Source organism: Vanellus vanellus (assembly GCF_965231255.1).
Source record: "Vanellus vanellus genome assembly, chromosome: Z".
NCBI classification, from domain to species: domain Eukaryota; kingdom Metazoa; phylum Chordata; class Aves; order Charadriiformes; family Charadriidae; genus Vanellus; species Vanellus vanellus.
In genome coordinates this window covers 44,259,199-44,285,851 of record NC_138908.1, presented here as the reverse complement: position 1 = coordinate 44,285,851, position 26,653 = coordinate 44,259,199, and the positions used below count along the sequence as shown (strand labels likewise).

General features: G+C 40.8%; 2 protein-coding genes across 9 annotated transcripts; one reads left to right on the top strand and one right to left on the bottom strand.

The window, feature by feature from the left end:
* Positions 1–175: 175 nt before the first annotated feature.
* HNRNPK (heterogeneous nuclear ribonucleoprotein K) lies at positions 176–20,898 on the bottom strand. 8 transcript variants are annotated; one of them, XM_082498078.1, is made up of 16 exons: positions 20,814–20,898; positions 17,923–18,001; positions 17,739–17,817; positions 16,764–16,874; positions 15,312–15,368; positions 13,778–13,821; positions 12,805–12,877; positions 12,115–12,228; positions 10,974–11,102; positions 10,167–10,474; positions 9,765–9,819; positions 5,734–5,784; positions 2,942–2,963; positions 2,782–2,864; positions 2,140–2,309; positions 176–1,344 (listed from the first exon to the last, which is right to left on the bottom strand). In XM_082498078.1, exons 3-16 carry the CDS (start codon positions 17,784–17,786, stop codon positions 1,311–1,313), a joined length of 1,299 nt encoding a protein of 432 aa, XP_082354204.1. In that variant the 5' UTR covers positions 17,787–17,817; positions 17,923–18,001; positions 20,814–20,898; the 3' UTR covers positions 176–1,310. The 8 variants fall into 8 exon arrangements, with proteins under 8 accessions (XP_082354204.1, XP_082354208.1, XP_082354210.1 ...); XM_082498082.1 differs by lacking the exon at positions 20,814–20,898 and adding an exon at positions 20,514–20,638 and having other exon boundaries at positions 16,764–16,861; positions 17,738–17,817; XM_082498084.1 differs by lacking the exon at positions 20,814–20,898 and adding an exon at positions 20,514–20,638 and having other exon boundaries at positions 176–1,283; positions 16,764–16,861; positions 17,738–17,817.
* Positions 20,899–23,388: 2,490 nt separating this feature from the next.
* Positions 23,389–26,402, top strand: RMI1 (RecQ mediated genome instability 1). The gene has a single exon (XM_082497787.1). The coding sequence runs from the start codon at positions 23,630–23,632 to the stop codon at positions 25,511–25,513; it is 1,884 nt and encodes a 627-aa protein (XP_082353913.1). The 5' UTR covers positions 23,389–23,629; the 3' UTR covers positions 25,514–26,402.
* The last annotated feature ends 251 nt before the right edge of the window (positions 26,403–26,653 follow it).

Below are 26,653 nucleotides of genomic sequence, written 5' to 3'. Positions count from 1 at the left end.
TAAAAAGGCAATACATTTTCAACTATCCAAGGGAAAACAAAAAAACCCACGACAGTAACGGAATCCATGCTCAGCCGGGACCCATCACACACTTCTGCATTTTTAAATCTGTTTTTATTCAGGAAGTGAAATTAAAACTTGTAAACTATAAATACAAATGCCAACGTATTACATGAGATATCCAGAGGCTTTATATTTTTTTTTTTTTTTAATTTCTCACAAATTCAACAATGGAATTCAACATACAACAAGGAAACCAAACAAGTTAAAATTTTGCATACAATGAAAAGTTACAGAGTTAAGATACCGTCAATTTGCCAATTTATAAGAAATTCTATCTCATACAAATAAAAGCTCAGAAAACAACTATAATTCGTTCAGTAATGGTACAGCAACTGTCATGTCTAACAGTGTTATCTGCATTAAGCAAGCTGTCTATAACCAGGTGTACTTTACCACTGTTTACTCAGTGACATCACAAAGGTTTTAAATATTTTATTTATATACTGTCACCAATATATATATGTACTGCAAAGAGGGCCAAACATTTGCAAAAATGTCAAGTTTTACACAGCATTTGCATGAATATTTTTGCAGTTTTTCCCCAAACAGCAGAGTCCTTGTTTTCACACAGTTTCTTTTAATTTGTCAAAAAAACCCACATAACTGCATCTATATCAAAGAAGTAGAAGAGCAAGCTTAAGAGCAACTTTCATTTATGTGGGGGAAAAAAGAACAAAAGAGAAAACGTATCCATTTTTAGATACTACCACCTTATCTGTATCTGAAGAAAAATGACCACCAAGAACAGGTTCACTAAATTTATTTAAAATCATAAACTGTTTCTTACAAAAGAGCATTACATTCTGCACACTGCTCTCAAAGGATGGCAGGGACATGTGGACTACCAGTATTCTCTCCCCTTTAAAAAAAAGATAAAATACAGTGTACATAAAAGCAGGGTGTTCACAACAATTACAGAAAAACATTACAATTTACCACCAACAATGAACAAAAATAAATTTCACTCTCTCTGCTGCTGCTTTAAAACTTCAATGTTAGTCTCGTGCGCCCTTTCCCTCCCCCCACGTATTTGTAAGGAACTAAAAACATTACATCTGGTGGACAGCAAAGATTCCACTACACCTCAAATGCAGAACACCTATGAAGCAGAGGAATGTTGGCTTTTTAAACAGAAGCAGATAAAAAAAAAAAAAAAGGGGTGCAGGACTCCTTCAGTTCTTCACTAGTCTTAGAAAAACTTTCCAGAATACTGCTTCACACTATAAAAAAGAAAAAATAATCTTGCATTAGAATCCTTCAACATCTGCATACTGCTTCACACTATAAAAGAAAAAGAAAAAAGCATGTATTAGAATGATGGACCATACATCTTGCATCAACATACACAATGACATTCTTAGAGCAGATTAAATTACAAATTCCTAATACATTTAAAACTAAATAATTTTAAAATATTAATGGCTAGTAATTATAGGCATATTAATATATTTTAGACACATGTAAATATTAGTAATCTAAAGCCAAACATTCAAGTTAAAACATTAAAATCTGCTACTAGAGCCAACGTGTTAATAAAGCAAAACTAAGCAAATTAAATCTAAAGCTGTTAATATTTGCTAGAGAAGACCAAGTAATGCCAGCAAGGTGTGAAATGCTGCATAACAGCACCAAATCGATTTCAACTTGTCCTGTAGAGGCATGGTCTGTGCCATATGGCAGACTGTGATTTGTTGTCAATTTAGTTATCTAAAAACAACAAAATCACTAGTCTTCCACACAGAACTAGACCAACATCCACTGAAATCTTCTATATTTTCTACAGGCTCTATGTAATTTATTACAGGTAGGTTTTTTTTGCAGCAGTTTTCACCAGAGAAAATGAGAGGACTGCTTGGTTAAGGCGTCTTCCAGCAAGATTAGTTTTGAGGGTGTCTTCATTTTAATTAGAATGGAGAACAGAAGAGAATCAAGGCAGAACTACCACTGGAGAAGTTAGGTTTGAATAGTTACTTAAATCCTGCCTTCTAAACACCGTATCACAGAGAAGAGCAGCTTTAGAATGTACGTCAGTCAGTTTAGAATTGACAGCAAGGACAACATTAAACTTTAACTTGCCTGTTCTGCAGTAAATACTGTGCATTTTGTATCTGGTCCTGTGTTCCCGTAATAGTTATTATCCGATCTTCTGAGCCTTCTAATGGTTCATCAATTTTGATCGAAGCTCCTGACTCATGACGTATTTGTTTGATTCTCTGGCCTCCCTTTCCAATAATAGATCCTGCCAACTAGGGGAGAAAGCAAAGCATTCATTTCCTGATACAACTTTCTCTCTAAAAATAGTTACGAAAATCACAGCAGAGTTTCAGTAGCTTCCTTAAGTTTAGTTTTAAGAGTTGCAATGGAAACTTACTTCTTTACAGCCTCAAAACATCCCCTGCAGTACTAATTGGTATAAACACAGGTGGGATAAAACTGGGAGAACCAGTTGCTCATTTGCAAAAAATAAGTTACACAGATCATCTCTATTACTGAATACTAAAAATCAGTAAAACTGTTTAGTGTGTCTCTGCAGTGAAGACACAAAGCAAACACTCAGAATAGAATTTTGGTGATTTAGAAACACTTGTTTTATGTTATACGTACTTATCAAGCACCCTAAATACTTCTGATTTATCTATATCATCTAAAAAAAGGCTGCTATTTATTTATTTATTTTTAAGAGAAAACATAAGTTAAAAGCAAGTCAACTTCACTTACATCTTTGGGAATCGTTACTTGTGTTGTGATGATGGGTCCACCAAGATCTCCATATGAACCACGCCCCCCTGCATAAGAATAGTCTGATTTAAACGTATGCATCAAGCCCTTTAATAACTACATAACGAAGTATACATAAAGGTTCTATATAAACACTTACCATATCCAGATCCACCCTCAAACTATAAAGAGAAAGAAAAAAACATCTTAAATAGTGAACAGCCATGCTTCATTAACTTATTTTCATCTTAAGTATCATATTGTTAACTTTGAGCTTATTTTATGCAAAAATCTCAACTACCAACCTTACTATAAATACAACGGTGTTGTGCCATCAAAGGCATACAGAGGCAAAAAGTGTAGACCAGAAACAAAAGGGGGGGGGGGGGGGGGGGGGCAGGATTTCACTAACCTCTTATCCTGCCCTGTCAAAACCTCTAGGATTAAGGCATAAAATGACATAACCAATCCAGCGATAGCAGTTTACCAAGCAGTCTCACAAATTCAGCTGCTGGTAGATAGCTCTTGATGCTGACCTACCCCTCCGTGGACTAAATGAACATTTAAATGAAAAGATCTGAGTACAGCCTTACTAATGCTACCAATACAGCTCAGGAGAGACTGAAGTCTCTAGTTTTGGGACAAAAAGCTTACCCAGAGACTGTCAATCCTACTTTAACTATGTCTTCAGGGAAAAAAAGCAAATCTCTTAATAGTAGCTCTTTAATGTCTCTTGATTCAGACTATGCTACAACACTTTGTATCTTAGAACAGATAATCATGACGTCAGTTACTTCTGTTCTGCTAAAACCACCATACACCAATTCCAAATCACTGCAACGAGCACTCCTGGCCTCCTTTTATTTTTAGGATTTGTAGACCAGTATTTGACGACCAGTGCTTCATTTAATCTAATGCCTTCTAGGTGCACAAGACCCCATTTTTATACTTTCCTACAGAAGCAGAAAATAAATATGCACAGTTCTCCAAAATTCAACTTCTCGGAGACTGCTGGAGTGGCCTCTGTGAGAACAGGCCAGGGGCCGCCCCTGTGCCAGACAAAGCCAGCCAGTTCTAGCCAACACCAAAATGGACCTACTGCTGTCTAAAGCTGAGAACACTGGCAAAGCTTTGCGATACCTCTGTGATAACACCCCTGTGGTAACATTTAAGAAAGGGTTAAAAAACCCCAGTGTGCACCAGTTGTGAGAGATGAGTGAAGGTGGGAAAAAGTGAGAGCAATAACCCTGCAGACACCACAGTGAAGGAGGGGGAAGAGGTGCTGCAGGCACTGCAATGGACATTCTCCAGCAGCCCATGGAGAGATCCACAGTGGGAGCAGGTAGACAGGCCCTGAAGGAAGCTGCAGCCTGTGGCAAAGACTATGAAGGTGGCAGGTGTGCCTGGCAGGACCTGTGGCCTGTGGGGGACCCACACTGCAGCAGTTTGTTCCTGAAGGACTGTACCACATGAAGAGGACCCGCACTGGAGCAGTTCTTGAAGAACTGTAGTCCCTTGGAAACACATTAGCGCCGTTCATGAATGACTGCATCCCATGGGAGGGATCCCACACTGGAGTAGGGGAACAGCGTGAAGATAGAAACAAAATCTGATAATTGGCTGCAACCTACCATTCCCCATCCCCCCTGCAGCACTCATGGCAGAGGAAGCATAACAGTACATAATGAAGGAATTAAGTTGAGCCTGAGAAGAAGTGAAGGGTGGGGGGAAGGTCATTTTAGTTTTCCTCTTTGTTTCTCACCATGCTACTCTATTTTTAAGTGGCAATAAATTAACGGTCCCCAAGTCAACTTTGTTTGGCCCATGACGGTAATTAATAAGGAATCTCCCTGTCCTTATCTTGAGCCACAACTTTTTCCATCTTTCCCCCCTCATCCTGCTGAGGAGGGGGAGTGAGAGAATGGCTGGGTGAGCGCCTGGCAGCCAGCCAAGTTCAACCAACCACAACTACTTGTCTGTAGAAGTTGTAATGCAACAACTTTTTCCAAAATACTAGTTACCTGCTACCTTTTTAGAAGATCAAAATGGAAGCTGCTCAGACCAAAGAGTTGAGTTTATCCTCTGTCTCTAAGCAACCCATATTGTGCAGTCACATTACTTAGCAATACAGATTGCAATACAACATAATAGAGCTTGTAGTGGAGTCCAAAATACAAGAGAATGAACGACTCTGCCCAGGACTCAATTCAGAGGCTGATCAGACCAGCACACTGCATACACACAGACATATTTCTGATGGTATTTGCCACAGGATCCCTTTTTGGGCTAGTTTTTTTTAAGGAACAATCCCTTCCTTGATCATTTCTGTCTTCCAAGACTACAGGACAACAAATGAACTTGACAGCAAAGGAGTTAAGCAATTATATTTGCTGTGTTTATGTAAGCTAAGAACTGATGTTTACTATTTGGTAGCATGTTGCCATCTTCTACAGAGCATGAAAACCTGACAAACTCCATAACTTCACTTCCCAAAACCTATCTGATCAAATGATATATTTTGAAATACATTGATAAGTAAAGCATAATAGTTTATCCACAAATTTAAGTAAGAAGCTGCTTTCTATATTTGCTGTTTGGAATATAAGGAAACACAACATTATGAGGTTAATACAAAATATATATTCTAAATGCATACACCTACAATGCAGTTATGGAGAAAGTCACTATTTACAACACGAAAATGGCGTGTAAAAGAGGCAAAAAGCAGTAGAGAAAAGCACCTTTCATACTTTCACATTTTTATTAACATTAGCTGCCTGCACAGGACACACTGTAAAGACAAACTGACAATAAATTCTCAGTCAGAAGGACAGATTTATGATTTTCAATAGGTGCAAGTTGCCACTGACTACACAGAAAAATCCAGAAATTCCTGCTATCACTGAACCCGTTCAATGAAGCAGTTTTCAAAAAAAGGTTGAGTACACTCACCAGCTCTGGTGGCTGCATATCGTCACAGGCATCCACATGACACTGCATCATCTTCCAGACACAACATAATAGGAGGAAAAGAGGAAAGAAATTTAAATTAAGTACATGTCATGCAGACTTATGGGTAACTTGGCAAGCAAATACAACACTTACTAGTACAGAAAAACACTTATATTACAAAAAAGACTTAAAAGTATGTGATTTAGACCACTTCTGGGACTCGGTCCTTTTTAGTTTCACTTTGAGGGAACTAAAAGTGGTCACACTTTTTCCCCTTTCTGTTTTTTTCCTCTAACAAAGGCCACATGGCTAACGGCAGAGCAAAGCTTGAGCAAACTTTTTTCTTGTCCCTTTTAGAACATCTTCTAGTGCTATTATATATAAAAATCTTTTATTTCTGCCGTGCTTTAGAAAAATCTTTTATTTCTGCCATGCTTTAAAAAATGAAGGTTTAACGAGATTGAAAGAAGTAACTGTCAGTGATTATGCCAACAGCAGGCAAGCAGGAAGGACACTACTTATGTTCTACCAATTCATTTCTGTATACCTTATACAGCAAGGAACTAGACTAACAGTCTACTGCCTAACTATATTAGAAATTTAATCACATTTTTAAAACGTGATATATAGCATTTCTTTCTTTCGGAATTCCACAATTTCAGCAATTGATGTTCATTTGTGCACTCTAAACCCAGCTTCTCAAATAGGATTTTAATGTATGTAACAGAATATTCAACTCTACAGACTCATTTGTGCTAGGGACTACTGGTACTAGAATAGAAACCAGATGACACACTGGCTGGATAAGGCAAAGAGCTTAACTTTTAGATCTAATGAAAACGCATGCAGTTCTAACCGATGTCAAATTATTTTATTATAATTTTCTCTGTTTTTTAACAGGGTGACCTAGGAGAGTGAAATTTTGTTACCTTCTTCCAGCATCTGCATGGATAAATAGAAGAGTTGTCACATGTTCTGCCTTTACTGATTTTTTACATGCTTGTTAACCTTACATTTCTCAAACATGAAGAACACTTGGTATTTTTTTAAGTGTATGTGCCTTTATTCAAGTGTTTATATGTCAAGACATGTGTATGTACATATACATATATAAGTTAAGAAAGATACCAAGAACTAGGAAGCATTTGAAGAAGCAAAAGCACATTACAAGTCCAAAGACACAGAAGTCTGTGAAGACACAGTCCACTTAAAAGGAGACATTCTAAGTCTCTATTAATTCATATTTTAAAGTTTTCAGTACTTTGACAATTTTAGTATTCAGTTAATTAAAAAAGAGGTGAAGGGATAAAGTGACTTTATATGCTTGTCCACTTTATTTTCCACCTCTCCCACTGGTATCTGTGCATTTATGTATCTGAAAGACCCCTGAGGATGAAAGTATTAAAGAAATACTGTAATACAGCCCTTATGGTCCTCAGGCATTTGATTTGGAGTAGTTACACACTGAAATATATAGCTCTGTTAACAGAGAAAAAAATACAAGTCTGTCCTTCAGCAAAAAGCTTCAGAATGAAGATTATAGAATTGTTTAGGTTGGAAGGGACCTTCAAGATCATGAAGTCCAACCACCAACCAACCACTGCCAAAATCACCACCAAACCATGTCCCTATGCACGACGTCTACCTGTCTTTTAAGCACCTCCAGAGATGGCAATTCCACCACTTCCCTTGCCAGCCTGTCCCAATGCTTGACAACCCTCTCAGGGAAGAGATTTTTTCTAATATCCAGCCTAAACCTCCCCTGGTTTAGGGCCATTGGAGGCCATTTCCTCTCGTCCTATTGCTTGTTACTTGGTAGAAGAGACTGACTCCGACCTCGCTACAAGCTCCTTTTAGGTAGTTGTAGAGAACCATAAGGTCTCCCCTCAGCCTCCGTTTCTCCAGGCTAAACAACCCCAGTTCCCCCGGCTGGTCCTCATAAGACTTGTGCTACAGACCCCTCACCAGCTTCGTTGCCCTTCTCTGGACATGCTCTAGCACCTCAATGTCTTTCTTGTAGTGAGCAGCCCAAAACTGAACACAGTACTCAGGATGGGGCCTCACCAGTGCCAAGTACAAGGGAATAATCACTTCCCTAGCCCTGCTCACCATACTATTATAAACCAAATGAACTCTTTCAACAGCAGTACATAACTAAACTACAGCTGTAAGCCAGGCTAAGAGACAAGCATCTTCTTAAGTGGGTGACTGTCCTGGTTTGAGTGACACGCAACTATTTTCTCTTCTAATACTTGGGAAGACTGAACTTTTAGACGACTCTAGTGTCTGAATTTGTGAAAATATTTACTTTATAGCCAGCTATAGTGTGTGGGTTTCAAGGTCTCAAGTGTTTACGAGCTTTCCGGGTCCAGGGATGAGGATGAGCGAGACCTGAGCACTTGACCCAAGCTGGCCAACAGGATTATTTTGCATTCAGCCTCACAATCCATGTGAAGACTTCCTATGTGCTTACACTATTTAGGATACTAGGATCATGGTTAACTAAAACTAAAAACTAAATACAGTCTTTGCTGGGAAGCAGTCCTAACTGTAAGCAGGCTATGACACGTGGTCATGAAGGAGCCAAAGCCATGACCAGCTGCACTGTGAAGAGGAAATAAAATTGCTTTTTAGAACAAAAAAAAAAAAAAATGAAGAGACATGACTCCACTTACTTGTAGAAACTCATGTCAAGAAAGTCAGGCTAAACAGAAGTCAAAATGGATTTTCTATTCTAGCTGGAATGTAATAAAAATAGAACACACTACTGTCCAAGAGTTCAAGCTAAGCAAGACTGTGCTCAACCAGATACCCAAAGAAGGGCAGGCTGCTCAATTTATATGCTCTAGCACTAGCTTTATTAGCTGCAAATATAAGAACACAAAACCTGAGGTTTGAAAACATATAAATACAAAGGAATCCTGGAAATGTACTTCTCAATTCTTCATGTTTATTAACACAGAGTGGGACAGGTAACTTTTTTTCTTGTAACTGTGTGAAAACCTTTCCTTATAATATTTCTAGTAAGCATGTGACATTCTTGCAATATGTACTTCCAGTAACTTTTACTCTCAAAAAGGAGGAATTTTTTAAAGCCCATTTAGGTAGCCCATTTCATAGCTCTCCTCCACTCATTTAAAAGGAAAAAAAATAAAAATCTTGTCTCACCTATCATCTTAAAGAAGGTGCCAACCAAAGCCAGAGGAGAAGAGAAGATTGTTACTATAGAGACTTACTTCCCAGACACACATGATTTCTCCTCCCAGGAAAGAGGAATCTAGTACAAGAGCAGATAACTGCTGGGAAGTCACATTTCAGAATACAACATGGAAGAGTAACTTTAAGCCTTTTTTTGAGCTTCTGTAAGAGATTTTCTCCCTCAGCATTAGTATTAATTATTAGCATTAATATGGTTGAATGTACATAATTTGATTTAAGATTCAACTTAGCAGTGGCCCCAGCTCCAAAACATTTGGAATTACAGTGGATTTTCTGCAGGCACAGAAACCAGCAAACGGACAAGAACTGACTAAAGAGAGCAATCATTTTCCAGATCAACTTAGAGCTCTTTGTAGACAGTATTCTATAATCTGTATTATTCTATCTGCACTCATGTTTTCCAACATTAGTGTCAAGAATGCTTGTATGAACCAAAGAATTTCAGAGAACATTGTTCTGATGCATTTTCTTTGTCTGAAAAGCCTATCAATTCCTATTTGTGTTATCCTGATTAAAAAAAAAATCTGAAAGACAGTCAGTCTAAGAAAACCTGCAGGATAGACCACAAACTTCCTGTATCATTTTTTATGGCAGGGAGGGAAGAAAATAAAACATCATGTCTAAGATACCAGTTACACCCCAAACATTCCTCTACAGGAGAGAGCATTTGTATGGACAAAACATTTTGGTTGTATCATCAGAACCATGCATGTCCCACACTTAAGTGCATGTGTTCAGCAGCAGTATCTTCAGAGAGTCAGCACACTATCTGTGCTTCACAAAACAGAACATGGTAAATTTTAGGCTCATACCATGCCATCGTAACGGTCTCCCGGTCTGCCCCTTCGGTCATAGGACATAAGATCTCTAAAATGAAAAAAGCAGCAGCATGTGAATTGCATTATAAACTAGTTCATCTATTCTAACTTAAATATTCACATTCACATGGTTCACACACAACTTAATTTCAAACTACTCTAGCTAAGTACTCAATAACAAAGTTTCAGAACTACTGACTATAGTCCTGGTAGATTACTACAGTGCAGCAATTAATTAAATTCCAGTACTTTGAAAATACTCTGGTCTAATACACACTCACTAATACATCACTACCAACATGGAACTGTGGAAAACACACTGGAAAGATGAATGTAATTCAGAAGATATAACACAACTTGAGTCTTGTATTTATTGTCATTTATGCAACAACTCACCCGCCACGAGGAGGTGGTGGAGGAGGAAGAGGAAGATTACGAGCTCTGCTGCCACCTCTACCACCACGACCTGGTGGAGGTGGTGGAGGTCCTCTGCGAGGGCTCATATCATCATAATCTCTTCTTGATGGAGGCATAGGTCGTCCACCACGACCAGGGGGCATTCGATCAAAACCCCCTCTTCCACGCATTGGAAAGCCTACCGGACGTCCCCTTCTATCATCAAACATCATTGTGAAGCCACCATAGTCATATGTTTCATCATAGAAATTGGGATCGTAAGGCTGAGCCCGTCCTTTAATTGGAGACTAAAACAAAAAAAACACAAACAAAAAACAACCCCCCCAACCCAATTAGGACTATTGCAATTAGCATATTTAATTAATATATTAAATGTATAAATATGAATTTATGCATTTGGAACATGTTCTTGATTTCACAATGCTGGTAAGAAAGGAGGAGATGGTGATGTGTTTCTTGTGAACTTAACTATGACAGAGAAACTGCTGTTACTTATCAGTGGCAAATGAATTTTGCCTCCCTTCCTCTTTGATTTTTGCATCTTAATGACATGCAAAGCATGAATAAATGGCCCAACAGTACCAAAAGTTGCTTCCCTCCCCCATAACGTGCACCCTAATTCTAGAAAACGGAAGAAACAGTTTTAAAAGGTGGTAACAATCTCTTTGTTACTGGGAAAGTAGAAGGTACTGAATTCAAAATAGAAACTGAAAGATGCCATTTTAAAATGATCCCTAACATTCATGAATGCCAAAGAAATAATAAAATAAGTTCAATAAACATTACCTCAGAGATAAGATCCAAGATAATCTTGATACATTCAACGACTCTATCAGGTTTTCCACCAATAAGGACCACTCTGTCAGTAGAATGAGGACAGCACTCTTGGAAGAGCTTGATGGTGGTCTGAGTGTTCTGTTGAAGAAAAAGAAAATCCAAGATTGTCTAATATAAGTATTGTTAACAACTTTATAAACTCATTAAACATTTTTAAAGAAACAATCCAAAAGACAATTAACTTCCTAGCCATTTTAAGTGCATGCTTCCTTCTGAATTCTCACAAGAAATTTCATTTTAGGGTTACTTTTTTTTTTTAAATTAAGATCTGTGCTGACATAGTTTTGTATGAGGAGGAAAAAAGTTCCATTTTCTCCTTTCAATTATGGCTCATTTACACCATAATTTAATTAAATACTAGCAAAAGGACCACACACACATTCCAACATTACAGGTTGTATTAACCTTCACATGTCAAGACAACATGCTTTGGATGCAAGACAGCGATGTTGCGAGGATTATGTCTAGTTATCCTGCCTTTCTCAACCTGTGCAAACAGGTATCAGCTTATACCTGAGCTGACCCAAAATTGCCTCTGACACAATGCCAAGGAAGGACAGAATAGAGGTGTTTTAAGTTCATAGAGACCATTAGCTTTTAAATACCCCATTCCTTCACTGAAACTAAACAATAGTCTTCTAGGAGGCAGAATTAAAAAAATTATAAAAATTTTTACTGTAAAATTCAGGACATCTATTGAATTATCATCATAAGAGTTTGCGGAGATGTGTTGACCCTAAACCATTTTGCATATCCAATGACAAGAATAAACCTAGACTATATACAGCAGTTCATCCTAGGAGTTATAAATGCCATTTTTATTAAAAAAAAAAAATTCCTTTCTGACTCTCCCACAAATAAGGTTTAGAAGCTCAACAAGAAATCCTAGGGTCTGTCACCAATGACGACTTTGCTGCTGAGGTTGCAAGAAAGTTACAACTCACAGATCCATCTCAGAATGGATCACATATGCAGTAGATTCCGAAGGAATTACTGCACAGAAGATAGTGTTTTGTGTTCATAAGGGGCAAACGTAAGTAAGTTCTTTATTGAACAAAACCCAAATCTTAGAAGAACAACAAACAAGTACCTCTCTGAGTTCTTTAATTTTAGCACCCTTGACACCAATAATTCCTCCTGCCAAACTTTGGTGAATGAGAAGCCTTAATTCACAGTCAAAGTCGCTGCCTTTGTAGTGTTGATACTGAAAGAAAGATGCATACAAGGAACAGAATAAAATATTAGTTGCATAAAAATTCAAAAATATTCAGGGTTTTCTTAAGTTTTTTCTCCAAACACAATGGTATGACTTGATTTATTGCTGAACTGTAATCCCGTATTTCCTTTGATAGGATCACAACTATTTAAGCACCTCACCTCAACATAAACTGATGTCAAATCAGTTTTCTTTATTACATTACATTGCACAACTTTCCACAAAGATGTAAGAAGATATCATACAGTGCAACATTCTTACTTACAAAGTCAATGCAGGATACAAGTTACAACTACTTCAAAACGGGAATGAAACAAGTCAGGAGGGAAGTATTTTTGAAAGGGGGGAGGCTCTTTGAAATGTTCATTTAATAAATAGTGGCTGACTCTGTCCTCTACCAAAAAAATGCTAACATGTATTTTGACAGCCATAACCCTTCTTTAAAAGGCTTTTGTTTTTTACTTTCTAATTTACTGTATTAAAAAGCAGCAAATCATGCAGAACTATCTTGTTTCAAAAGCCAATCTTTTACCTCTAAAAAGAAACAAATGTTAAGAGACATACCTCTTCTAAAGTAGGGATAATCTTCTTCAAGATTTCTCCAATTGTCTCTATATCCGCACTTATACTCAAGATGCTGTTGGAGGCCATAATGCCAGACAATATGGAGAAGGTGGAAAAGAAGAAGTAGAAGTAAATTTTTTTCATCATCATAGACAAAATTCTAGCAAGATTTACTACAGAGAAGAACTTACAGTCAATATTCCCCATTTAAAGTAAACCTGTTTGCTCAATTTAAAACACATGCATCTTTGTTTATGCCCAATATATATGCATGATAAATTTAAGATTAGGTAGGTCTTGCAGAGAGAGAGAAAGACAGAATGGGCTTTTGGAAGGGCTCAGATTAAGTGGGCAAGAAATTGACGCAGAACTGAAAGCAGAAGTGAATATTCATGTTCCCCGCCACCACTAATTTAGGATACCCTCGCTATTACATTGGTAAAACCGGCACACCTTCTCATAGAAAAAGTGGGGATATGCAAGTGGTGAACACTGTATCTGCAGTAAGGTTATGAGACCAGTTAGAAATCAGGTTACTAATGGGCCCTCCAAGAAAACAAATACAAATGCAAAACAAAAAAAAGACAAAACAAATGAGAAGTGAAGGAAAGTGAACCAGAGTTAGCATTTCATCAGAAATAATTATGAACAGGCAATGTTGAGGGGAGCAAGGTGGGCCACAAAGACAGAGCGAGAGACTACTTTGAAACAATTTGATTTACAATGCAGCAAATATGCAACACTTGAAGCTGTGCTCCTTCCATTGAAATAAAATTAGTGGATCGTTTGGGTGGGCAACTCACGTAAAAGTTCAGTGACAAAAAGACTTAATGGGGAAAATAAGACAGAAAACTTGAAAAAAAAACAATACACCGTCTATAAGGGGATACTATTTAATTATATCAAAGGCAGGTAATAAAATACATTTCTCTCTTTCTAATCAGGCAGTGAGGCATAAACTGTTGGGACATACCGCTCGGGGCCACTGCTGTCTGGGACTGAAACACTGGCATTGTACTGCATTGGTCATTGGCGTTCGTGGATGTTGGCATTGGGCATGGGTATTCAATCAGAAGTTGTCAAGTATGGTACCCGTTTGGCAACGAGCACATTTTTGGGCATAGCCAACCAGGGTTTTCACATGGGCGTTCAGGGGCGGATGGGCCAACGTCATGGTGGGCAACGCAGGGGCAAGTCGATCCAGTACATGGGCAACGGAGATATATGGCCAAAAAAACAAGGAGAGGGAAAAGGGGGAAAAGCAATAAATTTTAATTTAATACAAACTATACTCATTACTCTCAATTAATGAAACAAGCTTAAGTTGTTCTGAAGACTAATACAATAACGGATTGCTACATCGACTGTGGCTTAACAGTATGGACCTTAAAAAGAGTCACTTGATCTGACTAAGCTACTTTTTACTTTTAACATATGATGTTTCAGTAGCAGGCTGGCTCATGAGGGTAGACACAGAACCTGTCGAGATCGGTATTACTAGAACCTTGGGCAAATCGGGAAAGTTAGTTTTCCAGACCAATCTAAATTATCTGGACTTAGGTGACGTATTGATTTACTTAAAAAAAAAAAAAAAAAAATCACCAAAAAAACCCTAAAAAAAATACAACTAGCTGCCAAAGTTAGTGAGCATATGTATGATTCCTGACCGTTTTGACTTAAGCCTCAATTCTAGTTGCGGTAGTTTATGAACTTAGTTGGAACTGATTTGTAATGATACATTGCCAAATCTTGTGTTGAACAGAGTCTTGATCAGAAAAAAACGTTGAAATTGTAGCTGATGTTAAGTACAGGAGTGTAAACAAATGGAATTTAAGAAGCGTTGCCAAGTTTTATAAATTCACAACATTAACGCTGAGCATGTGTCTAATCACAAGAGTCAACCCACTGTAAAATGCGAATAGGCGAGTAAGCCATGACCATTAAAAAATGCTTCCAAGTAACAGAATAGAATGTTCCTTTACTGTCCTATACCCCTATTTAAACCAAGCAACCTTAGTATTAATGCTTTTGGGCTTCATGTGCAAGCTGTTAAAGAACAGATGGACCACTTTGTTTGTTTGCTTTTTTAAAGGAAGTTAAAGAATTCCTCTGTCACTGGGTTAAGCCAGCCACCTGCAATGGTTTCAGTTGTACTATAATTGATTCACACATATGGGAAATGGTACAATTAGGGGTTTTAAGCTTTGTCAATATTTCCAATTAGGATGTTAACTCACTTGAAGTGTGTAATTTAGTGGAATCTTATTCAAAAGTGAAGAGATTTAATATAAACCTCTCCTCCCACATGCGTCAAGCTGGGTTTTAATTAAAAAAGAAACTGAAGAACTAAGTTATCTACTCTAACAATCATTACAAATGGCTTGTAACTAGACTATTGATGTCTAGAGTTGAATTGCTCCCATTTCTAGAAACGCAGGTAAACAAGCTTTGGAGGTAGTGCTCTGAAAGAATTGGTGTTAAATTAGTTCAAACTCATATATACTCACGTCTGTACGAAGTGCCTTAATATTTTTGCCACCTTTTCCAATCACTGCTCCAGCATTCTGGAAAATAGTTTTCAGAAGTTATGTTATGCCAACACAACACTGACTATTTTTGAATTCAAGACTAAGAATGGTAAATTTATTTTTGCATTACTCTGTTGGCCTGGTGGGTGGGGGCAGGAGGGCACTGCTTTTGAAAGGTTCAAATCAAATTGAAACAAACTGATACAGTTTGTCCATGGAAAAGAATGACCAACAGCTCTTACCACTGAACTTAAGAAAGGAAAGGATATTCAGTTTTGCAGCTAGTATTTCAATTCCAAAGGGAAGCCTCTAGGCAAGTGTGCCTGTGTTAAAGCAATCTCATCAACTATAGCACTCAAAACTATATACTATATGAATGTAACGTAGGTCAACGATTTCCCTAACTTATTTGATCAACTTTTTTTTTTTCTTAATTTGTTTTTAAAGGATTATGTTTGCAAATTCTACTTAACATTTCTTGATAACTTCAAGTGCTAATTTTGGTTTATACCTCTGTAACTTAACTGATTTCTCAGACCAGTATATTCTGAAAAAGGTTAAAGCCAATGTTAACGGCCACTAACTTCAAGTCTCTAACATCAACAGCAATAAACTGGCAGACAGTCAAGAAAAGTAATTGCAAAACTGTATTTTTACCAGATTATTTCAAGGATTACATGCAAAAGTATTGCTTTTGTTACACAGATCATATATGATGCGAACAGCATGCCACACATTTCACAGCACATTTCATGTAACTAGACTATTGGTCAGAAATGCCATGCAGAGTTAAAGTGACATTCCCCCATGCCAAGACAAAAGACTGAGATACTTCAAAATGTACAAATCATCTGTAACAAATGGAAACACCATAGGAAGCAGTACATAGTAACTTTACTGTAACTATTTAAACTTGTTGACAAAGCCCCAGCAATCCCTGAAGCATTACTCCCACATTTCTTCCTGTTGTTACAATTAAACAAGTTTAATAGATATGTTTCAGAAAGTTACTAAAATCCTAAGGAAGTTCTCCTTTAGCTGTCATATTTAATTTACAATCACTAGCTGATCATTCTCTAAACTGCTTCCTTTTCAAAGACTAATACACGGTCATTCCCCTCAAAATAACAACCGTCCACTCAAATGTAAGAACACCTTATGATTTCTATTGCTTTATTTTTTCAGCAGGTATGTCTTTCAAAAGTAATTGTATTGATCCTTAGGGAATTACCCTGTAAAAGAATCACTGAAGATAATTCCATTGCAATACACTTTTACTACCATTCACACACACTTAAAATTGTTCCTAATAAGTCACCTGGTATTAAATAAAGTACATATTCTTTCTAAACATATAATCCAAACATACACTTTGTCACCACTGTCTTGAGCCATGCTATAAGCAAAACCAGTAAAAACGAGAAAGCATACTTTGCTCTGAAGCAGGATGCGTAATTCAACCATCTCATCTGTGTTCCGAGATCTTTTGAAGGCCTGCTCTTCCTCCATATCTTCTGCAGGACGTTTGCCTGTAGAGAGGTCCATAGGGGGGAAACACAAACATTTATTTAACTTTCTAAGTTATAATAAAATTGAACGCACTCCAAATTCATGCTCCGTATTCTCAATGCATTCTTTCCTATTAGCCCAACACTAATTATTGATGCCTACTCTGAGCATCCAAAGCACAGAAACAAGTCTTTACTTCATCAGCTTACGCATCAATTAACTACTGAAAATCCATTTAAAAATCTATGAACTATGCTTTAAGTGAGAACGATGCACACAGCCAGTGAGAAATTCATGACATGCTGTTTAAAGTGTTGCACTTAGTATTTATTTATAATATACAGGTGGGAAAAACCTTTCAGGCAAAAAGCTCACATGTAGTTTAGTTTGTCCAATACTGGTGGAATAATAGTAAAGTAGCACTTCAAATACTGTTTGGAAAAAACGCATGAATCGACGACACTAATGCCCTAACTTTGTCACTAATTATGCCAAAGAAGTTTTTCATTAAGCTTTCTAGAGACGTTTCACATATTTATACTGCTGCATGTAAAAACTGCAATAAACAAAATGCGATTAACGCACATGCCTGATAGTATTCTTAGGTATTCACACTCTGCACACAAGCACTGAATATTCACCTATTAAATATTTCCGAGTCCTTAGTCATAACTTTCAGCTACTTATTCCATGTCTAAAGCATGCCAGATTATGCATTTATGCTTCAAAAGCAATTGTAATGATACAGTCTAATTAAAAATTAAATGATTTAATGCAGAATGCAAAACTCCTGCTGATACAAATATCTGATACAGTTAAAGCATTACAAAATATTCAGAAACATTGACATTTAAAGAGGTTCTTTCTAAAAAGAAATAGTCCTTTAAAAAACTTACCATTTGTCTCTGTGTTGGTAAAGGTCTCTTCCTGTTGTTCAGTCTCCATTATCTTTGTTTCTTAGGTGGGCAGGCAAAACCTGTTGAAGAATAAAAAAAGCTGGTACATCTCTTTTGTGAAAAGGCAAAACGTACATTGTGCTAAAGGGAAAAAGCAAAAATAAATGCCTGCTTCTAGAACTTACCGCTATTATATATCCTTGCAGAGAAAAACTCAAGTATTCTGGGCGGGATCAAAATCCAACAGCCTATTGCTTCAAGAGCCTATGAAAACAGCATAGGTCAGTTGTGAGTCTGCTCACTTACAGCTCTGATTTTCACTACAGCCAAAGACCAACGGTTTGATCTGAGTTTTTTCTGCAAAGCTTCTCTGTATAAAAGAGAAAGCATACAGAGGCCACACACCACTAAGAAAAAAGACAAGTCTAAACTTACAGATAAACAGTTACTGTCTGAAGTATAGCTTTTGGGCACACACTAGTTTTAAGTAACCACATTTACTAAAAATTATTTTTAGACATTTCAAGTGAACATGCATCCAGCTCCAATTTTCAAAATGTTACATGATACATGCCTGCTTTTTAAAGGACACTACATAACAATCTGCTCCTGCTGTTTAGTTATAAACAATTTAAACTAAAAAGTCCCATCATGGTAATTGTCAGCATTAGTTGTATGAATTCTCTACCAACATACTAGGAGGCATTTTAGCATGCCTTTCACTCAAGTATAATAGCTGATCAAAAGACAAATTACAACTTCTAGCCATATTGGGAAAAAAAAATCTTCTAAAAATACCACCCTCTGTAGTTACATATAATCCTCTACGCACACACATAACCAAAACCGTCAAAAGCTTCTGAACTTCACTATGATCTTCTGAAACAGGTATCTTATTTGTGACCTGTTTTTGTTAAGTCAATCTCAGAATACTAGTAAGTCACATTAGAGAGAAGTCTAGACAAAAGAAATATTTTGCAATTTTTTCTCTTTTAAAATGTGTTTCTACAGATAACACAGCCAAACAATCATATATTTCCCCCTTGTATTTTATTAATTTCCACTGCCTCAGAAAATGGTAGCCAGTCATTAGGATACCCACGAAGGGAAGAAAAAAAAAATAAAAAAAAAAGGTGCATCTAACTTTTTAAACATACTCTCAGCCAGCTGCTAATTTGTAACTGTTGCCCTGCTTGTAAAGGCTAACGGCAGGCACTGCCTTCCCAGCACACGCTGGTCTTTCCGGGCACTTAAAGTGAGCTAACGGACACGCACAGATTTAATGACAGCGAAGTCTCAGCCAGACGTTGCCAAAATGCTGTTTTGTGGGGGAGTGTAGTGAGGGGCCGGGCAGATTTTTTACACGGTTTAAATATCCTTTCTCGGACCTCGGTTATTCTATTTCCGACCACCCCAAAGAATTTTAGGGCTGCGGGAAACGAACTGTAATACACTGTTCAGGGCTTAGTCTCCCTGAGTGGCGTGTGTTCACCCGCCTGGCCAAACCTCCCCCAGCCGCGCGAACCGACGGCGCTCAGTTACCGCGCTCTGCTGGGTAAACCGGGTTCGCGGGACTGACTAATGCCATGTTTTTATAAACACCCCAAGGATCAAGCTGCCACGGAAGCCGGGAGGCGGCACCAGCCACCACAGACATAAGAGCCGGGAAACGCCGGTGTGCCTCAGCCCCGCTCCCTCCGGGGCGTAGCGGCTCTTCCCGCCCGTCTCTCCTCTCTCCCTCTCTCTTCCCCCTCGCTCCCTGCGGCCCGCCGCACCTCCAGCCACCGGCACGGCCTCCGTCCGCTGCCCGCCCGCCGCGGCGGCGAGCCCGGCTGGCTCCGGAGCGGGAGAGCGGCGGCGGCGCCGCTGCATAACCCCTGCCGCCCCCAGCCTCACCTCCCCGGTGGCGGGGACCAGCAGAAATGGCGGCCGCTGTAATGGCGCCTGCCCGCTGCTAGGCGGAGCCGGCAGCGGAAAAGCCACCGCCACCACCACCACGCGGTCGCAGGGAGATTTAACCCCCTGCGCCCGGGGAGACACAAAGGAGGCGCCCGGCGGCCCCAGACCCAGCGCAGCCCGCGGCGCGGGACTGTCCCCCCGCTAAGGGGACTCCGCCGCCGCCCCCGAAAGCGGGGCCGCGACGCGGGTCGCTCCCCGCTCTGCCTCCCGCGCCCGCCTCCGCACAGGCCGCTGCCGAGAGCGCCCTCCCCTCCGCCCGCCATAATTCCCGACAACTCGCCCCAGGCACAGAGTTACCAAGGGCGGGCGCAGGAAGGCGGCGGCGGCCGCTCCCCCACCCTCAGAGAGTACCCGCTAGCGCTGCCGGCCTCCACCGGAGCCACGCTGGCTGGGCCCAGGGCCGCCCGCAGCGGCAGTGGCCACCCTTTTCGCCTCCCCCTCAGGGCGCGACGGGCCCCTGGGGCCCGCAGGTTTCCCTCCGCCGCCCGAGGGGCTACCCTCAGCGGCAGCTGAGGCGGCGACACCCCGCTCTCCTCCTCCACGCAGCGCTCACCCCATCCGCCGCCATCCCTGAGGGAGCCCGCGGGAGTCCCGGGGCGCGGCGGCGGCGGCTACTGGGGGTTGAGGCCCCGCCAGAGGGGAGGCGCGGGCCTCCCACATCGCTGTGTCACGCAAGGGCGCCGAGAGGGGCACGACGGCAGCCCCGCCAGCCCTAAGAAGGCCCGGCCCGGCCTGTGCCGCCGTGTCCCCCCACAACGCGTGGGCAGCGCCCCCTCCTCGCCAACCCCAGCTACGTCCCGCCGCGGGCTGCGCGTACCTGCGCCGGCCGCCGGCCCCGCTGCGTACGGGAGAGAAAGGGGAGCAGCCCCCACCGCCAACGCGCACATCCACCAGCGCCACTGGGCGATTGGCTCCGCCGCCTCCCCCCTGCGCGAGACCGCCGCCGCCCTATTGGGTAAGGCCGCTGCCCGTCAAGGCGGACTCGGGGGGAGGGGGGAAGGCCCCCCGCTCCGCCCCGCCCTCCGTGAGGCCCAGGGTGAGACAGGCCCGGCCGCTGGGAGGAGGGGCAGCGCCGTCCGCCCCGCACCGACGCGCCGCGGCCGGTTGGTCTTTTTACCTGCCCGGTGGGAGCCGCGACGGAAGCGGCGTAGGCAGCGGGAGGCGGCAAAGGAGAGTGAGAGCGACCTCGGTCGTGAGAAGAGAAAATGGCGTCCGCGAAAACCCCGCCTTGTGCTCGCTGCCCGGCACCGGAGGGGGGGTACGGGGGGGGTGGCGGGTGGAGGCTGGGGCTCTCGCGATGCTTAAAAGCGCGCGTGGCGCGCGCCTCCTATTGGCTGCTGGGGCGCGCGGGGTTTTTGGGGGGCTACGCGCGGAGATCAGTCGCGCCCTCTCCTGTCCCCGCCCCCCTCAACCGGCGGCGGTGGTGGTGAGAGCCGGGGCCGCCCCGCCGGTACCGCCTGCTCTTCCCGGTAAGTGCGGGCGTCTCAGCTGCGGGCGGAGAGGGGCCGGGCCGGGGAAAGGGCCTCGGCCCCTCCGAGGGGCCGCGGGGTGCTACAAACCCCCCCCTTGGCTCGGCTCACCTCAGCTCACCTCACCTCACTCCCTCAGCGCCCCGCAGGGCCCTGGCCCGCGGGCGCTTCACTGCTCCAGTGTCTTGGGGAGAGCTTGGAGGCAGGGTGGGCTTTAACAGAAACAAACTAAAACCAAAACCCAAGCCTGGTGTTTCTTAACTATTCTTGTGGTAATTTTTGTTTTCGTTGCTGTTTGTAGGGAGGTATAGCTCTTTGGTCATCCTTTCTAAGGGGTTAAATGTAATCCAGAGGCAATTAGCCAGCCTAATAAGTCTTCTATACTTGTATCAACGATCTGGATGCAGTAGTTGAATACACCATTAGCAAATTTGCTGGTAATACTGAACTGGATGTACTTGTGACTCTTGAGGGATGAGGGGCCTTGCAGTGGGATCTAGATAGATTTGAGCATTGGGCAACAATTAATGGCATGAAATTTAACAAGTCCAAATGCTTGATCCTGCACCAGGGATGGAGTAATGCTGGTTACAAGTGCAGACTGGGAGACAAATGGCTGGAGATCAGCCCTGCAAAAATGGACCGGGGGTGCTGGTTGACAGGAGGCTCAATGTGAGTCAGCAGTGTGCACTGGCAGCCAAGAGGGCAAACTGCATCCTGGGGTGCATCACACACAGTATCAACAGCTGGTCAAAAGAGGGGATTGTTTCACTGTATTTAGCTCACTTTGAGTACTGTGTGCAGTTCTGGGCCCCACAATTTAAGGATGTTAAGGTACTCAAATGCTTCCAGCAAAACTGGTGGAAGGGCTGGGAGGCATGTCCTTTGAGGAGCAGCTAAGGTCTTCATGCTTAGAGAAAAGGAGGCTGAGGGTGTGACCTCATTGCTCTCTACCGCTTCCGAAGAGGGTAAAGTGGAGAGGGAAGTGCTGATCTCCCTGGGATCCAGTGATAGAACACGTGGGAATGGTTCAACACCACGCCAGGGGAGATTTAGACTGAACATCAGGGAACATTTCTATATCTAGAGTGTGGTCGTGCACTAGAACAGGCTTTTTAGAGAGGTGGTTGATGCCCCAAGCTTGTCAGTGTTTAAGAGGCGTTTGGACAATGGACTTAATAACATGCTTTAATTTGGTCCACCCTGAATTGGTCAGGCAGTTGGGCTAGATGATTATTGTAGGTCACTTCCAACTGAACTACTCTTCTCTCCTCTACTCTTCTCTTCTCTCCTCTTCTCTTCTCTCCTCTACTCTTCTCTCCTCTACTCTTCTCTCCTCTACTCTTCTCTCCTCTACTCTTCTCTCCTCTACTCTTCTCTCCTCTTCTCTTCTCTCCTCTTCTCTTCTCTCCTCTTCTCTTCTCTCCTCTTCTCTTCTCTCCTCTACTCTTCTCTCCTCTACTCTTCTCTCCTCTACTCTTCTCTCCTCTACTCTTCTCTCCTCTACTCTTCTCTCCTCTACTCTTCTCTCCTCTACTCTTCTCTCCTCTACTCTTCTCTCCTCTACTCTTCTCTCCTCTACTCTTCTCTCCTCTACTCTTCTCTCCTCTACTCTTCTCTCCTCTACTCTTCTCTCCTCTACTCTTCTCTCCTCTACTCTTCTCTCCTCTACTCTTCTCTCCTCTACTCTTGCATAGCTACTTCCTAAACTAATAAGAAGCTAGAGCTTATTAGTCACTGATGTTCCTGAGATGGTGCCTGCCAAGAGTTGGTGCTCTTGCAGCCAAACTCTGGACTGAGTCTCTAGCTAATAATGTTTCAAGCTAGCTAGCTGTCTGTTGTCAAGTACAGAGGTTTCATCCGGTTAGAGTGTAAAAGTCATGCCTGTGATACAGGTGCTGACAGATCTCTGTTGTAGGTTTGGTCTCTTACTTCTGTTCATAAGAGTGCCAATGAAATGGGAGAATAACTTCTCAGGTCAATTTCTAAAGTAAACTGTGTGTTAACAGCAGCACCCACAGAAATAAACCCCCCAAAATAGAGGACATTATATATAGCAACCTACTTTGGGGGGGAGGGTGGGTGTTGGTTTGCTTTTCATCCATAACAGAAGGATTTCAGTTATGTGTTTCTAATGAAATCAACAGAAAAGAGGAATTCACCAAGCAGGTTGCTTGTAGAAGTCTCCATACTTTTGTGATACTCTATGATGAGTAAACTGCACGTACTTTTTACGCTGAATGAAACTTTAAATATTGGAAATGCATGATTATTATTTGTAGAAGTGTTTTTCATTTAAATTGACTCTATCTTGTCATGCTTAGAATAGCAGAACTTTGAATTGAGAGGAAATTTCTGTACAATATGAGCAAGAGACTTGTCAGAACTTTAGCTGTTGTCAGAAGAGTAAATATGTCTTTTTGGGTTTTGTTCTAGGGAATTCACTCTCTTAACTTGAAAGAAAATGTCTACATCTAACATTGCAGCAAGAGTGGAAACTTGGCTTTCATCCACATGGCATATTAAAGTTCCTTTGACATGGCTGGAAGCATGTATTAGTTGGATCCAGGAAGAAAATAGTCGTAGTAACCTAAGTCAAGCTCAGATTAACAAGCAGGTGTTTGAGCAATGGCTTCTTACCGATCTAAGAGATTTGGAATATCCCATTTTGCCTGACTGCATCTTAGATGCTCCCAAAGGAGAGTTGTCAGGCTTCTACTCCATACAGATAGATTCACTCCTTGATGTTAGCCAGCCAGCATATTCCCAGTTGCAGAAGCTAAGAGGGAAAAGTACAGTAAATGAAGAAGTAACAGCCAGTACTCAGCCTTTCCAGAAGCCCTGGGAAGCAAAGCCTACTCGAATGCTGATGCTGCAACTAACTGATGGGATACATCAAATTCAGGGCATGGAATATCAACCAGTGCCTGTCCTCCACAGTAATCTTCCTCCTGGAACAAAAATCACTGTACAGGGTAATATTGCATATCGTCTTGGAGTCCTTCTGCTTAAACCAGAAAATGTGAAACTGTTAGGGGGTGAAGTGGATGCTCTTCTGGAAGAGTATTCTCAGGAAAGGGTCCTTGCTAGACTAATTGGAGAAACTGAAAATCATAATTCTGTTGGACAAGCTGGTCATGACCAAATTGCTTCAAGGCCTGTGGATGAATTAGAACAAACTCCAGGCCCTTCTGATGAAGAGCTTTTAGCCAGTCTTGATGAAAATAACGAATTTGCTTTAAACAATGAAACGTCTTTAGAAAGTGGATATTGCAGTAGAAGCAACAATTTTAGTACAGCCTCAGGTTCACTGACTGCATACAATGGAAATGTTTTGCCACGGGATTCTGGAAGTCCTTTGCCTCATTCAGATGAACGAGTTTCAGCTCCCATAGAATATGTTGATGGCTTTTTGAATGACTTTCCTTTAGAAGATGACTTTCTTCTGGAAGAAGAGATGCAAAGAGAACTGGAAGATGTGCCAGCAGTGGTCATGAACAGAAACATAGGTTTAATTACTGAGAGACTTCAACATACATCTAGAAGCTCCTACAATTCATCTTTAAATGGCACTTGTGAAAAAGATGATGTGAATGAAAGAGATAAGCCTGTAGAAGCTACCAGCAAGCAAAAGACTTTTGGAAGAACAGTGTTTGATGGAGATGGAAATAGTGTGAGTAGCTTTTCACAGCACAAGAACGTACATCAGACCTGCAGTTCTGCAGATTTTTCTTTGGAAAATCCTCCTGAAGAAAGGCAGAATGATACAAACCTAGATGAGAGCAGATGTGAATCCCAGCACACTTCTGACAGCAGGCTGCTAAATGATGATCCTGTGTTTTTCTCAAAAACAGACCCAGAAGCAGATCAGCAGAAGCATGATTCACAGACCTTTCCTTGCAGAGCAGTAGAGGCACATCTAGATTTAGATTCTCCACCTTTCACATATATTTCCCTTCTCCTTGCAAAAAAAACAGAAACTGTTACGATTCTGAAAGTTAAATGTTTTATTGTTACTCTCACTGGGAACCTCACAAGCAGCAATGGATCCTGGGGTATAAAGGCAAAAATTTCTGATGGCTCAGCTTACCTTGAGGTAGATTTTGGTGATGATATTCTAACAAGTTTGATTGGCTTTTCTGTGCCTGAAATGAATAGGCTGAAAAAGGATCCAGCTTTACATCTGAAGCTTAAGGATGGTTTAGAGAAATGTCAAAAACAACTGATAGATCTCTGTTGTTTGATGACTATAGAGTTTAATCCAGTTCAGTCTAAAGCCACTGTATTAATTCTCCAGGATGTTGATGCAAGGCATCTAGAACAGTTGAAGAAACGTTTGAATAAATAACATGTGCAAACTTGTAGACTGTATATAGGAAACATTTAAGTCAGATTTCCCCTGAAGGACTGTTGAAAGCTAAATTTTAAAGTTAAATGGTATGTCTTTTTTCTTATCAGGACAAATAATGGAAAAAGGAGAGGAGGAAATGACTTGTTAGAGCGAAACTTAGCATTTTGTTTCTTGTGGTAATAGTATTGAAATAAGCTTTCAAATATTTCTGTCTTGATTTGAAATTCTCTTGTATCATTTTCATTCTGCAAAATTTTCGGTGTCCTCAGCTGATGATCTGGAGTAGCAGAATTTGTCAGAAAATGGATAACAGTGAAAAACCATCTTGTTGTTATACTTTTTCAAGGATGATTACCTACCTGGTTTTAAAAGGAGACTGTCAGTCTTTTCTTAGAGGAAAGCAGTTGAGTAAATTTAAACAAAGAATTATTGTTTAAACGCAGTCACTTCTGACTATGCCAACTTGAAAACTCAAATACATATTCAGTTTGCAAGGACCAGAAGTGTAGAGAAATGAAAGATTTTCTTCTAAATGTTCGGGGGCAGGGGGGGGAGGGGTGGAAATACCACCCTATACATAAATGAAATAAAAAGGCTGTATATTTTTTTAAAAGCGCCATATATTTTTTAATCTATTATTAACAGAAAAGAAGGATTATAACATATGGGGCATCTATTTTTTGTCATGTTAATGTTAATCATTGCTAACAGTTTTGAGCAGGCCACCTTATTCATTCTTATGATTACTTGTCTAACTTTTTCACAGCGTAGTCAAATACTTGTGCTACAAATCCGTTGTATATGTATATTTAATGTTGGTCTTAATTTTGATTGGGGTTTTTTTAATTCTGTTTTTAGAATGTATAAAAATAAATGTATTCAAGCTTTCATGTAAACTTTGGTGGAAGCTGTTTAGTTACTTTAAAAGAAAAATATTCACCTTGTTGAGTGTATAGAGTATCAGAAGTGGTTTGATTTTTGGTTTTGTTCTTCCCTTTTCTTTTTCCCATCCTTTTCCTTTCTCTTTTTTTTTTTTTTTTTTTTTTGTTGTTGTTTGTCTTTGAAATTAGAAGAATTAAAATTCTTTGGGGGTGGAGGACCAACAACAGGAGAAGTCTTCGGTGTTGGTAATGTTTG

What these genes read in the sequence shown, in the direction of transcription:
- HNRNPK (XM_082498078.1), bottom strand. Translation starts at nt 17,786, where the DNA reads ATGGAGACTGAACAACAGGAAGAGACCTTTACCAACACAGAGACAAAT. An exon ending in AAATTAAAGAACTCAGAGAG is followed by an intron (nt 11,103 to 12,114) that starts GTACTTGTTTGT and finishes TTTCTTCAACAG; the next exon opens with AACACTCAGACCACCATCAA. An exon ending in CAGTATTTACTGCAGAACAG is followed by an intron (nt 1,345 to 2,139) that starts GCAAGTTAAAGT and finishes TTTCTTTTATAG; the next exon opens with TGTGAAGCAGTATGCAGATG.
- RMI1 (XM_082497787.1), top strand. Translation starts at nt 23,630, where the DNA reads ATGTCTACATCTAACATTGCAGCAAGAGTGGAAACTTGGCTTTCATCC.